This window comes from Gopherus flavomarginatus, chromosome 13, assembly GCF_025201925.1.
Source record: "Gopherus flavomarginatus isolate rGopFla2 chromosome 13, rGopFla2.mat.asm, whole genome shotgun sequence".
NCBI lineage: Eukaryota > Metazoa > Chordata > Testudines > Testudinidae > Gopherus > Gopherus flavomarginatus.
Window position 1 is genome coordinate 27328090 of NC_066629.1, and position 19221 is coordinate 27347310.

Genomic DNA, 19221 nt, shown 5'->3' on the forward strand with positions numbered 1-19221 from the left:
CACTGGGCTCAGGTTGCCACAGCAAACCAAAGCAACATACTAGCCAGTGAACTCTGGTCTGGGGACACTGGTGTGTTAGTGCAGGGCTGCTGGCACTGCATTTACAATAGGAAAAATGCAGTGCCAGCAGCCTGTCGGAAGTATTTGTTCTGAGGGAAATGAATCAAACTCTGTTACTCCACCTCTGATTCCGAGAACTGATCTGCAAACCTTTCCCTCATTTAGCTTTTGTGGTTGGCGGCCCATACCCCGATTGGGGTGACGGGCATGAGTGAGTGATCACATTAATACCTAAGGCCTTTCTGGGAAACAGGCAGACAAGGTACTTCATGTTTTCAGCCTCGTTCCCAGTGATGATGTGTTATCTTCATGCAGGTTAAAGGTGACAATCCACGTATTTGGCAAAGTCCAGCCTGAGGCAAGGGTGAAGTTCCAGGCAGTCACTGACCCTCCTCTGACACGAAAATTCACCTCTCTCCCCTGAGCCATGCAAACAGGAGCGGCTCACAGAGGGGAGGGCTCTGCTGTACCCCCATTTTCCTCTCCATCTGACCCCAAAGTCACTCTCCAGCCTGGACAGGTAGCTGGGGAGCTGCTCCTGCATGATGGCTATTATAACTCCCTCTAACAGAGAACCTTCCAGCCCCTGGAGGAACTCGAACCTCATCCTCGTCAATTTCTTCCATTATTATTATTCCATTTAAAACATTTCATTATTATTATTCCCTTTAAAACATTTCCATGTGAATGTAGAGCTGGGGTGAGGTGGCCTGGGGATCTAGGTTCTTTCCGCAGCTGCAGGACAGGAGCAGCCCTGGCAAAGCTCCCCAGCCTTAACAGAGTGCCTCACACTGACCTCTTTAGGGCTGGGAGAGGCATTCCGTCTCCAGGACCCATTCAGCCCCTCGCCTCACTCCTGAGACTGCCCACAAGGGGGCCAATTAGTGCCGAGAATGAGACTGGTGTTTTGGGGGACATGCAGAACCGGCCCCTGGGAACTGGAACAAGGCCACCGAAGAGCCATGAGCTGGGGACAACTCTCCGCCTCTCCCTGCCGGAGCCGAAAAGCTGCTCAGAGAGGAAAGATCTGTATTGTTTATTGATGCAGGACTGAAGAATCCAGAGAGCCCACCAGAGACCAGGTCCTCACTGTGCCGGGCATTGCACAGAGCTCACAGCCTAGGTCTCATGAGCCATTCCCACAGGCCTTCCCCAGCTTCTTCAGTCAAGTGAGTGGGCTTGTCTCTCTCTGCCCTCCTTCCCCAGCCCTGCTGCCCCACTCCACACCCCTCTCCTACGGCTCCACATGCACCCTGCTCCTCAGGAAATCCATCCTGATGCTGAGTTGTCATAAACAGATAGCTAAGGGTTAATGTTCTTTTACCTGTAAAGGGTTAACACAGGGAACCAAACACCTGACCAGAGGACCAATCAGGAAACAAGACTTTTTCAAATCTGGGTGGAGGGAAGTTTTGGGTGTGAGTCCTTTGTTCTTGGTCTGTTCCTTTTCTCCTCTCTGAGAGTGATCTTTCTATCTCCTGGCTTTCTAATCTTCTGTTTCCAAGTTGTAAGTACAAGGATAGTAAGACAATAGGTTTATATTGTTTTCTTTTGTATTTACATGTGTGTAGTTGCTGGAATGTTTTAAATTGTATTCTTTTTGGATAAGACTGTTTATTCATTTTTTTCCTTTAAGCAACTGACCCTGTATATTGTCACATTTATACCGAGATATTTTATGTCCTTTTTCTTTCTTTTTATATAAAGCTTTTTTTTTAAGACCTGTTGGAGTTTTTCTTTAGTGGGGACTCCAGGGAATTGAGTCTGCAGCTCACCAGGGAATTGGTGGGAGGAAGAAGTCAGGGGGAAAATCTCTTTGTGTTAGATTTACTAAGCCTGACTTTGCATACCCTCTGGGTGAGGAGGAAGAGAGATTAGATCTCTCGGTACTTGTGTTTCCAGGACTGGAAGCAGGGAATCTCCTAGGGTCGTCCAGGGAGGGGAGCCTGGGAGGAAGTCACAAGGAAACAAGGGGAGGGGGTTATTTCCCTTTGTTGTAAGACTCAAGGCATCTGAGTCTGGGGGTCCCCCAGGGAAGGTTTTGGGGAGACCACAGTGAGCTAGGCACTGTATAATTCCTAGCTGGTGGCAGCAATACCAGGTCCAAGCTGGTAACTAAGCTTGGAGGTTTTCATGCTAACACCCATATTTTGGACGCTAAGGTGCAGATCTGGGAAGAAATGTTATGACATGAGTTAACTTGGGTTTCTGACGGGTGAAGGTGCCTGGTGTGTGCACTAATGCCAGGGCAGCCCAGCCAGGAACAGGACGCTGAGAGTAGCAGGTATCTAAACCACATAACTGGTCGGTAGTGTTGGTATTACAGTAGTGATCGAGACCCCATTGTGCCAGGAGCACAAGAGCAGGAGCTTTCTGGGGCCCCTGCATCACTCTTTCACTCTGTAGCGAGGTGTCCCTTGGGGTCTCCCATGCAAATACAGAGCCAGCCTAACACTGCTTAGTTTGTGAGAGCAGCCTGGCTGCCGGTCACAACAGCAGATTTGGTGTCACTTTTGGAAATGAGTTGTGCCCTCAGCAGAAATCCAGTCATTATTTCCGAGGGGACCTGGGTTACAGTGACTCGTCTTCGCAGCTGCCTGAGCTAGCTTGCTGCTGCCAAAGCAAGCCTTCTCCTTGCCACCCCAGGGTTAATCACCTTAATCCCAGTTTGACCCTCCTCATGGAATGCTAATAGATGGGCCCAGCTCCCTGGGGGCCCTTGGGCAATGGGAATGCCTAGTGGGAGCTAGATAACACAATATGGCGCTTTCTGCTGTTTGCCTAGCAGAGCAGTGGCCTGGCCGTTAGCAGAGCTGTCCTTCGAGAGGCGAGGGGCAGTCTGAGCTAAAGCCAGTGCAATGCCAGGAAGCTTCCCCTCGCTTCCATCTCCTGCAGAAATGAGGATGATGAAGATGATGATAAAGGCCAAGGATTGCTAGCAGGAGAAGCCCTCCACCCACAGGTGTCAGATTAGCACCCCAGATGAAATCAGTAAAGCTGTAAAATAAAACAGACCTGCTTCAGCGGCTCCCACCCTGGGGTGTCTGAAAGAGACAAAGCCCTGCTCCTCATTCGGTGCTGACAATGCAGCATCAGAAGTTCAGTGCACACGCACACATGCACACGCACACGCACACACACACACACAGGGCAACAAAACAACAGGCTGGGCTGACCTACCCAGAGTTATGAAAGCATCTCCTCGTTTGGGGCCTGTTCAGAGTCTGCGAATGTGGCTATATGCTTTGGATTCAGAGCAACGCAGTCAAGGGCTTCCACGACACACCGGCCGTGGGGCCTGGATGGCTCCGGAGTGTAGGCAATCTGCCCCTCTAGATTACAGCTTCACGGCAAGCACGGGGTGGTAGGCACCCAAAATGGTTTCCATGCATTGGCCAGTGAGAGGCCTCATTGAAACAAACAGGTGGGTGGGTCTCCAGCTAGTTGCTGCAGGACAGGCAGCCCCATCACTCACAGCACTAACTAGCTCCTTGTTAGCAGCCTCAGCCAAGGGGATGACTGCACCATGGAGCCTGCAGTCCCTTCTCCCCCCGGGGGGAGGGAGTCCTCGGGCCAGGACTGTGACAGTGTGGGAAAAAGCTGTCCCTGTTCCGTGGGTAGAGACCCTCGGGTGGTCAGTCCAGTGGGATGTTCACTTTGAACCAAACACTAACAATTCTAGCCCTGGGGTTCTGCTCCCAGGCCAGGCTGAGCTGCTGCCAGCCCCGTGAAGAGCAGGGCCAAGGTGGACTGATGGCTGTAAGAGCGCACAACTGGCAGACAGAGTCACAGCTGCATATCAGTATGGCTCAGATGTTAACCAGCCCTACTGCTGTCTGTAGCTAGCAGCCCTTCATGTGTCCCCAAACCACACTCCCTTAGCTGAGGGTGTTCCAGGATACCTGCATTGACCTGAAAGGAGCTGCCCCGATTTACCCCAATGCAGGGTTTGGCTCCTTGTCTGTAGATGAATGACACTATTAGAATAGGAACTGGGGCCCAGGAAAACCAGCAAGTGTCTTAGCGTGGCAGAAGAGGACCCCTGGGAGACCCCGCCCACTACTGGGACACAGGGTCTGCTGCTCAGGGAAGTGGAGTGGGGCAGAGTGGGGGATGCACGAGAGCTCAGAGCTGGCTGGTGGCTGCCAGGGTTCAGGAGGTAATTGTAAGGGGGTTATTCTCAGGTGGGCACGCCAGGGGCATGTTAATTCCCAGGGTTGGTCTGTTTATCAGTCCAAATTAAAAGTGTTTCCCCCTGGATTTAAACCCTCCTCTATAGTGTCTGTACCCCAGACACTGCAACAAGTGTTCCCCAACTAGCTCAATTCGTGGACCACAGCCTAACAGAGCCACTGTCTTGTGGACACCTCCCGTCCCTGCCTCCATCACCCCGCCCCATGCCCCACACTATTCATGACCATGCAGACCACCTTGCTTGGAGCAGGTCCCTTTCCATCCCACACTGCCCAGACCCTGCTTCCCTCCCATTAGAAATCACCTGGTTGTATCCACAGGACATCCCAGCACAGGCTTTCAATTGATGAGAAGAAAGACAGACAGACAGACCGACCAACAGACCAATTTTTCTCACTCTCCCCTCATCCAGCCTAGTTTATCCCTGGTTTCCTGTTCAGACTCACTGGAGTGTACAGGGCTCATTAATTTAACAAATTAGGCACTTCCTCAAGCCACTAGAACTGGGAAGGGACAGCACCACCCACCCCATGCACCCAAAGAAGAACCTAAGGCCTCTGCAGAACCGGTAATAGCAGAATGCGTCTCTTATGGGTCAGGCTAAGAGAGAGACAGAGTCGCCATGTGCATTTCTGTGTTGCAGTTTTATTTCAGCAGATACAGTAGATGGTAATTTTGGAGTGAGGGCAAGTGCAGGAGAGTCAGTAGCAGCACAGACAGACAGTCATCCGGCATGTGCAGGTCTCCTGGCATTCACAGCACCGGGTCCATTTCCCACACTGTGGCATGAACTGCGGAAGAGCCAGTACACCCTTGAGCCTGTCCTGGGGCTGGTTCCAGTGCTCTTTGCCCCGGCTCTGAGGTAGGCAGTGGCTTGGCTTGTGCAGTGGAGCTGAGGGTGAGCAGGTGGCGACAGGAAGCGAAGCCGAGCCCTCTTAGGGATCCCCTCAGTTTTCGATCTGCTTGATGGTGCTGAAGAAGGAGGCGACCATGTCCCGCACGTCCTTCTCCAGGAAGCTGAGATGATCCTCCACTTCCCCAGCGTAGGGGCCCAGCTTCTGCCTCATCTCCTCCACCTTCTGCACCAGCTGCTTGTTGAAGGCCTCCCCGTAGGGGCCCACGGTTTGGCGGAACTCCTCAATCTTCTGTTCCATCTGTCCACTCAGGCCCTCCGCGTAGGGGCCCAGGGACTGGCGCAGGCCCTCGGCGTCCGTGCGCAGCTTCTCCTTCAGCTCCTTGGCATAAGGGCTCAGCTTCAGGCGCAGCTCTTCCACGCTCTCCGAGAGCTTGGCCCGCAGGTGCTCTGCGCCCTTCTTCATCTGGAAGGACAGGCCCTCGAGCTGGTGACTGAGCTTGTCCTGCACGTCCTGGGCGTAGGGGGCCAGCTGCTTGCTCAGCTCCTCCATGTTCTGGTCTATCTTGACTTGGAGCTCGTCAGCCAAGGGCGCCAGCTTCTCCTTCATGTCCGCCACATTTTTGTCAATCTGCTGCTGGAGCTGCTCGGCATAGGGGGCCAGGGCTGCCTGGAGGCCGTCCACATTCTCCTGCAGCTTGTCCCGCAGCTCTTGGGCATAAGGGGCCAGCTGCTGGCGCAGCAAATCCGCATTCTGGTTGACCTGGCCACGCAGCTCCTCAGCATAAGGGCTCAGCTTCAGCTGCAGCTCCTGGATGTTCTTGCTGATCTGCTGGTGCACTTCATCAGCGTAAGGGGACAGCTTGAGGCGCAGGTCCTCCAGCTCCTGCCGGATCTGCTCCTTCAGCTTCTCTGAGTCCTGGCTCAGCTTGCCATGCAGCTCGGTGGTGAAGGGGATCAGCTTCTTCTGCAGGTCTTCCGCGTAGGAGTTGACATTCTGGAGGTTGTCCTGGAAGAGGGTGCTTGGGGAGGAGGGGAAGGGAAGCTCAGCCCCTAGAGTGTCTTTCATTGATTCACTGCCCAGCTCCCGTCCCCTACCCTGTACCCTTGCAACTACATCTAGCGGCATCTCCAGGGCACCCATCTCTGTGCTCTCACCCCTGTCAGAGCAGCCCTTGGCTGCAGACCTGCCTCTCAGTGCCTCTTTTCCAGCTACCCTGCTCCTGACACGGGGGGGAGGGCACGTTTTCCTGCAAGCCTGTTGTCCCCATTGTTTTGCATGAGAGTGAGTCCCTCCTGCTTAGCGGGCCAGTGGGTCTGGCAGGCCATACGCCCTTGTTACGTCAGGCAGCCGGCTTCTCTTTCATTGCTGCTTTTTGCTCTGGTGTTACTGTTTATTCTAGTTGGATCTCCTAGAACCAGTGCAGAGAAACAGGTACCAGAGCTTTATTCTCTCCATCCGTGCCAGCCCCAGGAACCTGCTCAGGTCCCATCCCTCCCACAGGCTCCAACACACCCCTCCCTACGGATCGTGGCATCACCCGCCCACGTTCCCCCGTGGGGACCAGGGGCCTGCTCTCAGGTACACTCACTTGAGCTGCTTGCTGATTTCAGATTGCTGGATCTGCTCCATCGTCTCCTTGGCGTCGCCCGTCAACTGGGTGAAGTAATTCCAGACCACATCGGCCACCTGCTGGGCACTGACATCTGCATGGGTCCCTATGTAGAAAGAAGAGCACCAGTGCTCAGCACCATGTGCAGCCAGCCTTATGCCTGCCCCATTCCTCTCCTATTCCCAGGGGTTTCCTTTCCATCCAGCCTCGCAGAGCATCCTAGATAGCCCAGTCACATGCCTGAGGCCACATCTCCAGGTGAGGCCCTCCTCCCTCCCCGGAGCTGACCCGAGCAAGACAGGAGCAGAGAGTCCGGAATGGCCATGGCTCTGCGGAGCAGGATGCTGGGACAGAGACAGGAGGCAGGCCGAGAGGGCCCCCAGGCCTGAGGGCTGCACCTGTCCAGCAGGAGAGGCTGCTCTCCCTTACCTGTGATGGCGAGAAGTGCCAGAGCAAGGGTGATAGCCTTCAGAGACATCCTGTGCTGTTTGGCTTCAGGGACCGGCCAGGCAAAATGAGCCACTCTGCAGAGAGAACAAGATGCGTCAGTCTCCCTATGCGCACTGACACTGCCGTTCCTGCAGCACCCCCACCCCGTGCTGAGCCCCTCGCTGTCACAGGGCAGGGTGGGACAAACGAGGTCAGCTTGGGATTCCGCCCCTCCTCCTGTCCCCCCCGGCAAAGCACCCCTTCTTCCTGCTGGGCTGAGCTCCCCGCAGGGACCTCGCAGCTCAGCCATTGCTGCCGCTGACCTGGGAACGGCTGCGGATCCCTGTGCCCATCTCACCCACCCACTGACTCCTCTGCACTGACCCTTAGCTGCCCGTCTCCTGGCTGCACCCCTTGTAGGATGCCCCTGCAGCCTTTCCCCAGTACAGCACTGTGCAGTGAAGAGCCAGGGACAGGAACCACTGCCCAGCAGGGCCTGCGGTCTCAGGGCTCCAGCTGCAGCTCCCTGCCAGAGGGGCTATTCTGTCTGCTGCTCCCCTTTCCAGCCAGCTGACCTGTGCTGCTGCTGCTGCTGCTGCTGCTTGGCTGCCGGTTGTGCCCTGCTGGCCTGTATTTATACCCAGCCAGCAGCCCCCGCTGGCTTCCACGCAGGCTGGTGACACAGTCCCCAGGGCTTGGACTTTAGTAAGGACCCAACGTGGAAGCTCCTGACATGTGCACGGGTGTGTCGTTATCTGCTGGGACGCAATGCTGGAGATTGGGTGGGGGGGGGGGCAGCACTGCAGGGAACCAGGTGTAACTCCACGGCAGCCAATGGGTGTGGACATGGGTGAGGGAGAGCAGAACTGGACCCAGCCCAGGCCATTTGCTGGGCTCGTGTCTGGGACTTTCCACTGAGGTGGCCCGAGGGGGATACCATCTCCTTCCCTCTGCTGAGCAGCTAGGGAGAGGTGTTGTGAATCAGCCCAACACAGCAGATAGCTCTGCAGAGCGGGGAGGGGGCTGCCCAGGGAGGGGGCCCTGGGATAGCACTTTTTACTTTGCGGGGTCAGGACCAAGAATGAAGCCCTTTTTGCCCAGCCAGGCACAGAGGCCAGGCCGAGTCCCGGGCTGCATGTCTTCCCAGCCGATGCAGGAGGGGAATTCTCAGCTAGCAGGAAAATCACTGGCAGCCTCTGCTGAGAAAGAGCCCACCTGCCCCGACCCCCCTGGCCATCAGTCTCCAGCACTGCTTGCAGATGCACCTGCTGAAGCAAATCGCTGTGAAGCTGAGACACCCATACTCCTGCTTGCAGGGGTGGATGTGAAGCAGCTGCGTAGTGGTAAGAACAGGGGTGGAGGCATGCAGAACACTCAGGCTCTGCTCCTGGCTCCGCCACTGGCTCTGGAGCAAGGCTCAGCACCCGGCTCGGTGCCTCAGTTTCCCCTTCTTGTAACATGGGGCTGACGCCATAAGCCCCCTGTGAGGCGCTTTGGAATAAAAGGGGCAAGAAAAGGGCAAAGTACATTTAACATCAGTTCCACCCTTTGGTCCTCACTGCCCCCTCCCCAGCCAGCTTCACTGCCCTCATGGAGCCCAGATTCCAGGTGCTCCGGAGTCCCTGTCTGTACTGAAGCCCTGACGGACCCACCCCACACAGGCTCTGGACGGCCTGGCAAGGGGCCCAGTTCTCATACATCCATCCCATGATTCTGAGAAGAAGTCTCTGCGCTGAGCCGCATCCCACCCGCGTGGGACATCACTGGGCCAGAGCCGCAGCTGATGTGAAGCAGTGCGGTGACTGCTGGATCTGCCCTGATCACCACGCAGTGCGGTGACTGCTGGATCTGCCCTGATCACCACGCAGTGCGGTGACTGCTGGATCTGCCCTGATCACCACCCACTGGGGATCCGACCCATGGTTTGTCATTCCAAGACACCCCCCACAGTGTGTGTGCGTGTGTGTAGGGACATGCATGACGACATGTCATGCAACAAGATGTCACTGTGACCAAGCCCCTAAACTCAGTGTGGGTCCTTCTCCCCTGATCCCATGGGCCATTTCTGCAGGCACTGCCTAGCCAGCCTGGCTGCTCCCCGAACTGCAGGTGGCCAGGTGGTCCCAGCGCACCTGGATCAAAGGTCCCAGCTGAGGAGAGAGGAACCAGTTCCAAGAAGGCAAAAGAAACGTCAACAGTCCAGGCCTGATTCTCCAGCTGCCCAGCAGGGCAGATGCCAGCGGTGCACGCTCGGGTCAGGTATGGGGGGGCACTCCCAGCCAGCCCTCGGGTGCAGAACGCCTGTGCCCCTACAGCTGCAGACAAGCACGCGGCGTGTGTACGGGGGGAAGGGGCATGTAATGGCGCTGGGAACACCAGGGCCAATGTGACTTGCTGCATATCCTGTGGGCGGAGGGAGCAAGCCCAGGAATTCCATAGGAGGCGCTGGCACTGGACAGGCCTTGGCAGATGCAGGCCCAGCCCCACTCAAACCCCACAGCATGCTTAGTGCCAGTGTGTGAGAAGGCTGGAGTCAGGGGGCAGATCAGGGGCACAACAAGGGCTCAGGAGCCCAGCACAAAAAGAAACTGATTTTGGAACCCTCCCACCTCAGGCCCATGGCAGCCCAGGCCCCAGTTCACACGGGCCAAGGGGCACACGGCAGAGGAAGCCGTCAGCACCCAGTAAAGACTAATTGCCCAGCAGCATCCCACAGGAGGGGGAAATGTGTCCCAGTCCCAGCGGATGCTGTGCTGCACAAGGTCGGGGAGCCCTAGGAAGCATTAGCACCGTGGCCAGCAGTGCAGGTGCTGCTTGGTCTAGCATTTCCTTCAGCTTTGCCTCAGCCTGGGCCTGGCATGTGCCGAGTGTCCCCAGCTCTCACTGACCTGCCCAGCAGGGGCCGTGCTCAGCACACTGCAGGATGAGGCCCAAGATGCTTTGCCCCAGGCAGCAGGCACAGTGCCCTGCACGCCACAGGACAGTGATGGGTGCAGAGGAAATCTAGCCTGGCCCAAACCTCCAGCTATGTCCAGGGCAGGGCGGGTTTGTTTATGGGCAAAGTGGCTATTTGGTTTTCCTGCCCAGCACAGGATCAGTCTCCCAGCAGGGATGGAGGGAGGCGACGGCTCCGCATGGCCATGCTCCACTGCTCTGCTGGCTTCGGGCAGGGCTGGATTGAGCAACATGGTCTGCCGGTGTTTGCTAACCAGACGCTGGTGTCAAAGTCCTGGCTTCCAGCGTGGTACTGCCAAGGCTGGGCGGGAGGCAAAGTCTGAGTGCACATTGGATGCACCAAGGTTCAGCTCTGCTCCACTCCCCCCCTCAGACTCAGTTACTTAACGAGGGCAGAGGGCCTAGGTGTGTGCTGTGTGATGGAGCCGGAGCAAGGCCCTGCGCACATGGCTACCGCGTGGCCCTGCTCAGACTCTTCCGTCCTGATCTGCAGAAAGCACCGTCTGGTCCATCCCCTGGGTCCCAGACAGATGTGCCGATGCACCTCAGCCGTGAACCACAGCACCCCCATCTCCGCCAGCCTTCCCTGTGCCCAGCTCTGCCAACACACCTCAACCTTCATCCACAGCAACCCCGTCTCCAGCCCTTGCCCTGCAGTCTGAATCTGCTGCTGCATGTCAAGGCTTGACCTGCCGCCTCCCCCATCTCCCACCCTCTTCTTGACAATTAGGCCCCATTGTACGAAATCAAGTCTTGCTTTTGTGATGTGTCCAAATCTACAGCAGGGAACAGACTGAGCTTCATTCTCCTTGTGAGCTAAGGCGCTGTGCAGCCAGCCGGCAGAGGCTCATGTTTACCCGTGGAATTGCCCCACTCTGGAAACAAACTGGATCCAGATAAAGGACGAGCTAGTACTCTAAACATACATCTGCCGGGAGGAACCATCACTGGGCCAGGGAAAGAGCAGCTCAGTCCCACCTGCAGCTCCACCAGCTCGGCCAGTGGAGAGTGGCAAGCTCTTGGGACAGCGTCTCCAGCCGAGCACTCCCCACAATGCCCTGCGTGCTGCCAGCCCAGAGCATCCTCACTGCTCCATGCAGCCAGGTGCTGCAGGAATACGCTGGCTGCTCTGCAGCTCAGTCTCAGCACAGCTCCAGCCCCCAGCAATCCTGGCCGGCATTGGGGCACCCAGCGCAGCCCTAGAGCGGCAATTGCAGAGCATATGGCACAACGTTCCCATAGGCCCCTCCCAGGGCAGCACGGAGACCACATTGAGTCTTTCTTCTCTTGCTCATTGCAAGGCTGAGGGCCTGTCCCAAACCCCCACTGGGAAGGTGAGTCCAGGCTGGGCATTCACACCTGTGACGTGGCTGCTGGCCACAGCCCTTCTGCCCTCTTTGAGTGGGCATGGCTGGGCATGGCTAACAGGGACCTCTCACTCACTGGGCACCTGGCAAAATGAGCATCTGCACAACAGACAGGTCCCCACATGGCCTCAGGGCTGAGGCTGGTGGCAAATGTGCCTTTAACTCGTCGGGAGCTTCCCCAGTTGTGGGGCCAGCCAGGGGCAAGTTAGATAGTCTTCAGGGCAAGATTAGCACCATTCCTCTGACCACACACCCAGCTCGTCCCTCATCCTGGGGGCTGCAGCCATTGGTCTCCTTCATGACCACACGCCTGGGGGGCCTTTGGGATTGGGTGGGGGCTGTTTCCCACCCCCTGGATGGCACTTGCTGTCCTGCTGAGTTTCCCCTCCCTTGCCCTGTGCTAGAGAGCACCCTGCCTTGCAGGAGTCCTGGCTTGGGGCTGCAGGATGAGTAGCAGCCGCTCAGCACTGAGACAGGGCTTGGAATGGGCCCTTGCCCCCGTGAGGCATATCCCCTACCTGACAGCATATCCCTCGCTTTGTGACATCACAGACGTTTCCATGGCAGCCACTTATGATATCACAGGGCACGGTTTAGCCCTGAAGAGGGGAACGAGCAGCAGCAGGAGGAGATGGAGCCTGCGCGTAAGACAAGCCACCTAAGCACTGAGGGAGAAATGGAGAGCGCCGGATGGGCACAGCTCCAGGCATCAGAGTAAGTCTCCCCCCGAGTTTTGCCGAGTTCACATTTAAATGTCTCCCTGCAGCTCATCCCCCAGCCAGTGGCATCCCAGAGCTTCCCCAGAGATGCAGCACATTGACTCCCAGGCCCAGGCAGCAGCTCACCTGCGACATGTTATCACCGGTTCACAGTACAAGGTGACTGGGGCGATGGGCTAGTGGCAGGGCTCTGTGGGGATGATGCCACCAGAGTCCAAAGAGCCCTGGCTGCTGCCCTGCCCTGGCCAAAGAAGGCCCTTGTGCAGGACACCAGCTAGCTGGAGACATCAGGGAGGAAGATGCCAGCAGCATCAGGATGTCCCGGCTCACGCTGGGAGCAAAGCAAATGCAGGGCTGGTCTGTGTGCTCATACCATCCCTCCCCTACCAAACCCAGCAAGCCTAGAGCCACAGAAAGGCTGTGCTGCTTGTTACCGTGCTGGTGGGAACCGCGGTGTCCTGCTTCAATGCCCAGAGCTACCAATTATTCCCACAGTGGGCAAGTCTCTCTGGGCCTGTGCTTCCCACTTGTGAAAAGTCTGTCTATCTGCTGCCAGCTCCTGGGGCAGGGACGGGTCCTCTGTTTGCTGCTGTAATATGCCTCAGGGGCCTCCCCTCCAAACCTTGATGCAGCTCAGCTGTGCTGGAGCCTGGCCTCCCTTCCGCTCGTGGCTGCAGCTGAGCCGGGAGTGCTTCACAACTCGGGCCTGGCCTGGAGGCTAGCAGGGCTGTAGCTGCTGCTTATGGGGGTCAAAGTGACTGGGGCATGACATGGCCTGGAGCCCTGGGGGCTGTCACCTGGGCCAGAGCCAGAGGATCATCAGAAGCAGGGTCACCCTGCTCCTCCTCTCCCTCCCTGGGGGGATCATCAGTAACCAGGCAATCCAGCTTCCCACGTGGGCCTGCTGCCGCCTCCCTGCTGCTGAGGTGCTGGTGCTGCCCCTTCTGCCAGCCAGGACAACGGGGGGGCATCTCAGGCCTCACCCGGCTCTTAGTGCCTTCAGGAGCCACTGCACCGAGCACAGGACCAGCGTGCCACCCGGCAGTGCAGTCCTGCCCCCACCCTCGGGGCAGCTAGCCCGGACACTGCCTGCCCCCAGAGCCAGGGCAGACCGTAGCTGGCTCCAGTGCCCTGCCCGCCGATGAAGCTGCATGCAGGCCACTGGAGGTCACTCTTGTGCCATGTACAGAGTTGCAGCCTCCCCTGGGCCCAGGTGGTCAGGGAGTTCAGGACAGGCTGGGGTGTGGAGCATCTCTGCTGGCAGCACTCACCTGGGGCCCACCCCCCAGGAGGAGAGCCAGATAAGGAGGCGGCTGCAGGGAGTTAGGGTCTCTGCAAAGCAGGGATGGGAGCCCTGTCACTGCTCTGCACTGACCACCACAGGGCCTTGAGGTGTGTGTGTGTGTGTACACACATGTACACAGCCTTGGCCCTGGTTTTATGAGGGATTTCTCAACTCCCTGATGGCGCCCTGCAGCCTGACCCTGAGTATGTCTGGCAGCAAGAAAGTGAGCCATAAATGCAACCCCCCTCCTCGGTCCGGCCAAGCCACCCCGCTGACCTTTGCCCAAACGTCCCCTGGAGGCCGCTTCCTGGGGCGGTATAAAAGCGTGAAACCGGGGCTCTAGCTGGTTACCAAAGAACAGGAAGCAACGCAGCCAGGTAAGCCTAGAGTTTGACACGTTAGATCCTCGGGCTGGGGCTGGGGGGGGGGTACGTGGCTGGGGCTCTTGGCCACCTGTCCGTGAGTCAGCTGCGTTTCAAGCCGCAGAGCATCACTGCAAAGGAAACGCAGCTCTGGCTGCAAGCGGGGAGGAGATAACAGGGAAAAGCCAGTCCTGCTCCCGGTGAACCAGCCTCCAGTCCCCATAGGATGCCCTGGGAGTGCCGCCGGGCAGCAGCTGCTGCCTTGTGCTAAGCTCTGTGCACAACCACGCACAGCGGGTGCAGGTGGCTGCCTGGTCTGCCCTGGGCAGGGGCACTCCCCACCCCCAGGAGGTATGTGCAGCTTAATGGCACGACCCCCCCATGCAGACAGGACCATCAAACCTTCCTGTGTGTGTTCTGCGCCAGCCACAAAGTGCTGCTCTGGGGCCTGCACTCACGGGCCAGGGGCAGTGAGAAGAGGCCACATCACTGGCTCCGATGCTGGAGAGAGCAGGATAGGACCGAACTGTGTTCTGCCTGCTGTGGCTGGAGAGGGCCTGGCCTGGCTGGCTGGGGCCGTCAGCCCTCTCTGCCTGTGCTGGGGAAGCTGCCAGCCTTTGTCCCCGCCACACACACGCTGCAGCCTGTGGGGCCAGAGAGCAGGGAGCTGCTGCAGGCAGAGACTCCAGGCAGCCCAGCTTCACAGAGCCAGTGTGCATGTGGGGAGACAGTGTCCTTCCCCCAGCGTGGTGCTGCTGTGCTGGGCTGGGGCATGCATGGTGGGACAGATGGGGGTGCCTGTTTATTCTGAGCCCCCTTGTTTCCAAGCCGTGGAGCTGAACTCTGCTGCCCACTCTGCCCCCGTAGCTCAACTCGCAGTGGGCGCTCGCCTCCTGGCTCGCCATGTGCCAGGCTGGAGTGTGAGCGCTAGTCCTGACTCCGTGCAGCCCGCTAGGTTTGCAGCTGCTGGCTCCTGGAGCAGGCTGTGCCTACGTGTGCAGAAGGCATAGCAAGAGGCCTGGGGGGCTCGGTGCACCACATCCAGTGGGGAGCTGGGGTGAGGGGCATGGGAGGGGGGTGCCATTCCACCAGGTGAGGGTGCTGTCACTGGGACAGCCGCTGCAGCCCTTCACTGCTGTGCTGCTCTCTCCTCAGCCCGCACCATGAAGGCCCTGCTCCTCCTCGCGCTCCTTGGCCTGGCACTGTTCGCTGCCGTGGCACGTAAGAGCCGCCACCCCTCTGGGGGCGAGGGAAAGGGGGGCAGGCTTGGGGGGCAGGGGTGGGAGGAAGGAATCAGGTATAAATAAGAGATGGGAAGGGTGCAGGGAGCAGGTTGGCGGGTGAGGTGGGGAGGAGGGAAGGGGAATCACGCAGCCATGGAAGTGCTTTTAGTTACGAGGCAGCAGGAAGCAGAGAGGGATTCACAGAAATGCAGGGCTGCAAGGGACCTCGAGAGCCACCCAGCCCATCCCCCTGTGCTGAGGAAAGACCAGAGAACCTAGACCATCCCTGCCAGCTGTTTGTCCAACGTGTTCTTAAAAACCTCCAGTGCCAGGGAGTCCACAACCTCCCTTGGGAGCCTGGTTCAGACCTTAATTAGCCTTAGACATTTTTACCTATTCTCTAACCTAAATCTCCCCTGGCTGTAGATTAAGCCCATTGCTTCTTGTCCTGCCTTCAGTGGACATGGAGAACAACTGATCCGCACCCTCTTTATAACAGCCCTTCATGTATTTGAGAACTGGTATCAGGTCCCTCCCCCATCTTCTCTTCTCAAGACTAAATGTTCTGGCTTTTAACCTTGGCTCCTAGGCCAGGTTTTCTAAACCTTTGATCATATTTGGAGAGAGTGCAGAGAAGAGCAACAGTTTGTCCACATCGCCCCTAAAGTTGGGGCAGCCAGAACTGGACACAGGACTCCAGCTGAGCTCTCCTCTGTGCCGAGTAGAGCAGGACAGTTATTGCCCATACAACACTCCTGTTAATAGCCCCCAGAACCTCCCACCATCCCCTCCCCACACGGCTTGGTTTGTGCTTACAGAGGCTGCCGCCCCCGGGGAGGAGGAAACCATCGTGAAGAAGGTGCAAGATTATGTCCACCAGGTGGCTCAGACGGCCAAGGACGCCTTAACCAAGGTCCAGGAATCCGAGGTGGCTCAGCAGGCCAGGTGCGACCCCCCATCCCTTCTGACCCAGGGATCTCCCCCACCTCTCACCACAAGCCCTTCCCCTTCCCACCCCTGCCCAGGCAAAGCCAGCATCTGGAGAACCCTAGTGAGCAGGCTAGGGGCAGACACAGGGCTGGGAAGTGCCCAGCAGCCTCTGGAGCTGCAGAGATCTGCCCCAGCGAGCAGGAGCCCTCAGCCCCCTGCTCACCAGTGTGGAACACGCTGGGGTAAAACCCTGGGCCCAGGAGGCTGGTGACAAAGCTCCTGTGACCTTGAGTGTCCCACAGCTGCAGGTGAGGGCCATGGGTGCTGCAGGTCAGCACCCGCGTCACACCCATCCTGGCTGAGGCCCCCGAGCAGCTCGTCTGCACACAGTGCCTCTCCCGAGAGGCAAACACCTGGCTGGCTCTCGTACTCAGCCACCTTTCCAGTAGCTGGGGGTGCTCTGCTGGGAGAGGGAGCCGTCACACTGAGGCAATGGGGTGCAGCGAACCCCAAGCGCTCTGACTGACTCAGAATGCAAACTGGTTAATCCAGGGGCATAGGCAGGAGAGAGCAGGGGGCACAGTCCAGTCCCTCTGAGGACACAAAATACCCCATGAGTCGGTCATCTAATTGGCAGTTCAGTGAAAGGGCAGGGACTGAATGGGCCATGGAAAGATGGTCCCTCTGTGAGCCCAGGACAGGATGGGGGAAGCTGGCATTGCTACTCCCCCTGCTGCACTTGGTCCGTGGCTAAGTGCACCCGTCCCATCGGTCCAGCACAATCCCCAGCCCACAGGGGGATGCCCTGTGGCCACAGGGTTTCTCAGAGATCCAGGCTAGGCAGCGTGATTATAAAAGTCATGCCTCACCCAGCAGCAACCCTGCGCTGCTTATTAAAGCAGGATTTTATAGCACAGGGGCAGCCACAGAGCCACAGTGCCCCGTATACTGTCCTTCCCTCTCTGCCCCCGCACTGCATGGGTGTAACTCACAGCTTGAGTGCACTGAGTCATGTTATTAAAGTGGCTATGTTAGACCTTTGCATATAGGGCCCCCCTTTTAATATAACCTTCTCCTCTGCTCCCCTCCCCGCCCGTGTGTTTAATCCCTCAGGGACTGGGTCAATATGCGTGCTGAGGACATACACCAGTTTTGGGATGTGCTAAAGGACAAGTTCTCTACACTCTGGGAGCAACAGCCCCCCTGGCAGTGAGCCCCTCATCAGCAGCTCTGGCTGGCTTCTCAGCTGAATGAGTGCAGGTGCAGGATGTGCAATGCAAATTGTAACCAAATTGACACTCTGCTCTAAGCAGAGAGCCCAGCAGCCATCCATCCAAGCGCTGTCCCACCTGCCTGTCTGTCCAGTAACAATCTCCACTCAGCTTGGCGTGTTCATACGCTACTTCCACTGGGGCCCAGGACTTTTGGTACCAGCTGGTGTGTTGGTTTGGAGCGGCTGGGTTTTTTTCCCCCTTATAAAACATCATAACTCAAAGTTTGTCATGTATTTTGCAATAAAATGAAGTAAACTTGAGCTGCATTTGGTGGCCTTTATTGGAGTGTTGCAGTGAGAGCATACACAGCTTGTATGCAGTGAACAGGGCTCCCAGGAGCAAGCAGGACCGGGTTTGAGAAGCTGTTTGCATTCTCTGTGCAATACCCATCATTAGGTAAAGGCAGTGTTTGATTTTGGCAGGGCTGAGTCCCGGCACCTCTGGGCTTGCTGCAGCAGGTATGAATGTTGCTCGAGCTCCGGCACCTCTTTCATTACAACTTAAGCACTGGGCAAAAGGAGAAAGACTCATCGGAACCAACTAGGATTTGGGAACAATTGCCCAGAATGGGATTTACTGGCCAATGAATCACCATACCCCAGGCTGAGAGTCAGGTGAGTGCACTGGCTCCCAGACCAGCCCTTACCCCAGTCCTCCAGCTATGCAGGAGACACCCATGCTTGGCGCATCCCAGTTCACTGCATGGCAATGAATGAAGTCAGCATTAGGCCTTCCCTGCATGCCCCCCCCTTGTGCCACCTACTTCTCGGGTACCTAGGAACGGCAGCTGCATTTCTAGTGGAAGGAGGACAGGGGAATAGGGTGCTGGTTACCTAGGGGAAATATGGCCCCACGGGAAGATGCTGCTTTAACAATAGTAGCCTAGAATATGCTTTGAGGTAGAGAACAAGGCCACTGCTGTGGTTGGGGGCTCTCCGCCTGAGACACTGGAAAGGGGGCTGGATTTTCAGAAATTCCTCAGGATCAGGTATCTGAAAATCTTGAGCCAGAGCGCAGGGTGGCTGTTCTCCCGGCTAGCATCAAGATGGGGCTTTGTTTAAACCTACAGCCAGCATAACCAGGTGGGCGGTTATTGTACGCAGACCCCAGAGCTGCCCCCCGCAGTGGGCTCATGGCCTGGCACTGGCACCAGCGGGTTGAAAGCAGACGGAAACAAGGCTTACAGGCGGCATAAAGGCTCAGGCTACAGCCAGCACTGCTGGGCAGCTGCCAGCTGCTGTCTCAATGGCAGTGACCAGAGAGCAGTGCACAGAACCCTTTCGCTTTGCTACAGGGGGGCAGCTGGCACCAGGGCCTGGCCGGATCCCCCATCTTGGTGTGATGCTGGGATGGGGGTGGGTGTCACGCACACATTAACCCCCAAGATGGCTGCAGGAGCATGAGCAGCTGAGTTGGCAGGACCCAGCTCACGCCAAGTAACCATCCCACCCTGCTCGGCTCTGGTGAGACCTCAGCTGGACGAACCAACCCTTTGTGCCTCACCTGCTCTGTCCTAGCCAGCTCCGCTAATGACCCTCAGCTCTGACCTGCTTTGAACCACTCCTGCAACCAGCCAGGACCAGATCCTGCACCGGAGCTACCAGCCCTAGACAGCTGATGCTCCCCTCAGCAGCAGGTTTCTAACAGCCCAGCTGAGTGCATCCCCCGTGCTCCATGCACAAGGGACACAGCTGAGCCTGAGGGACTCATTCCCCTGGAGAGCTTCAGTGGCCTCTCCCCATGTCTGCTGACGAATGCCCCCCAGCCCCACATCCGCATCTCCCTCGGGGCTCCCAGAGCTCTCAGGTTCGGCTGGGCGCAGCCTCCTCAGCCGCTGGGCCTGCAGGAAGGTGATTCTGATCAACGCCCCTTGGAAAGAGCCACCCTGGGGCAACCTCCCGCTCAGCTCAGGGTGCTCTGCAGGCCTGCACTGGGCCTGCTAGAGCGTGGGAAAGGG

General features: G+C 57.5%; 2 protein-coding genes across 5 annotated transcripts; one reads left to right on the forward strand and one right to left on the reverse strand.

Annotated features, from left to right (window-relative positions):
* Nucleotides 1-4879: 4879 nt before the first annotated feature.
* Nucleotides 4880-12310, reverse strand: APOA4 (apolipoprotein A4). Of its 4 annotated transcripts, none has more exons than XM_050921901.1 (4): nt 11990-12310; nt 7150-7244; nt 6700-6826; nt 4880-6129 (listed from the first exon to the last, which is right to left on the reverse strand). In XM_050921901.1, exons 1-4 carry the CDS (start codon nt 12031-12033, stop codon nt 5202-5204), a joined length of 1194 nt encoding a protein of 397 aa, XP_050777858.1. In that variant the 5' UTR covers nt 12034-12310; the 3' UTR covers nt 4880-5201. The 4 variants fall into 4 exon arrangements, with proteins under 4 accessions (XP_050777858.1, XP_050777859.1, XP_050777860.1 ...); XM_050921902.1 differs by lacking the exon at nt 11990-12310 and adding an exon at nt 9282-11981; XM_050921903.1 differs by lacking the exon at nt 11990-12310 and adding an exon at nt 8415-8498.
* Nucleotides 12311-14898: 2588 nt separating this feature from the next.
* Nucleotides 14899-17524, forward strand: APOC3 (apolipoprotein C3). The gene is made up of 3 exons (XM_050921919.1): nt 14899-15058; nt 15879-16005; nt 17104-17524. Exons 1-3 carry the CDS (start codon nt 15001-15003, stop codon nt 17201-17203), a joined length of 285 nt encoding a protein of 94 aa, XP_050777876.1. The 5' UTR covers nt 14899-15000; the 3' UTR covers nt 17204-17524.
* Nucleotides 17525-19221: the final 1697 nt, after the last annotated feature.

What these genes read in the sequence shown, in the direction of transcription:
- APOC3 (XM_050921919.1), top strand. Translation starts at nt 15,001, where the DNA reads ATGAAGGCCCTGCTCCTCCTCGCGCTCCTTGGCCTGGCACTGTTCGCT. An exon ending in ACTGTTCGCTGCCGTGGCAC is followed by an intron (nt 15,059 to 15,878) that starts GTAAGAGCCGCC and finishes TTGTGCTTACAG; the next exon opens with AGGCTGCCGCCCCCGGGGAG. An exon ending in GAGGTGGCTCAGCAGGCCAG is followed by an intron (nt 16,006 to 17,103) that starts GTGCGACCCCCC and finishes TTAATCCCTCAG; the next exon opens with GGACTGGGTCAATATGCGTG.
- APOA4 (XM_050921900.1), bottom strand. Translation starts at nt 7,459, where the DNA reads ATGGCTGAGCTGCGAGGTCCCTGCGGGGAGCTCAGCCCAGCAGGAAGA. An exon ending in GGCACTTCTCGCCATCACAG is followed by an intron (nt 6,827 to 7,149) that starts GTAAGGGAGAGC and finishes CTTTCTACATAG; the next exon opens with GGACCCATGCAGATGTCAGT. An exon ending in GAAATCAGCAAGCAGCTCAA is followed by an intron (nt 6,130 to 6,699) that starts GTGAGTGTACCT and finishes CTCCTCCCCAAG; the next exon opens with CACCCTCTTCCAGGACAACC.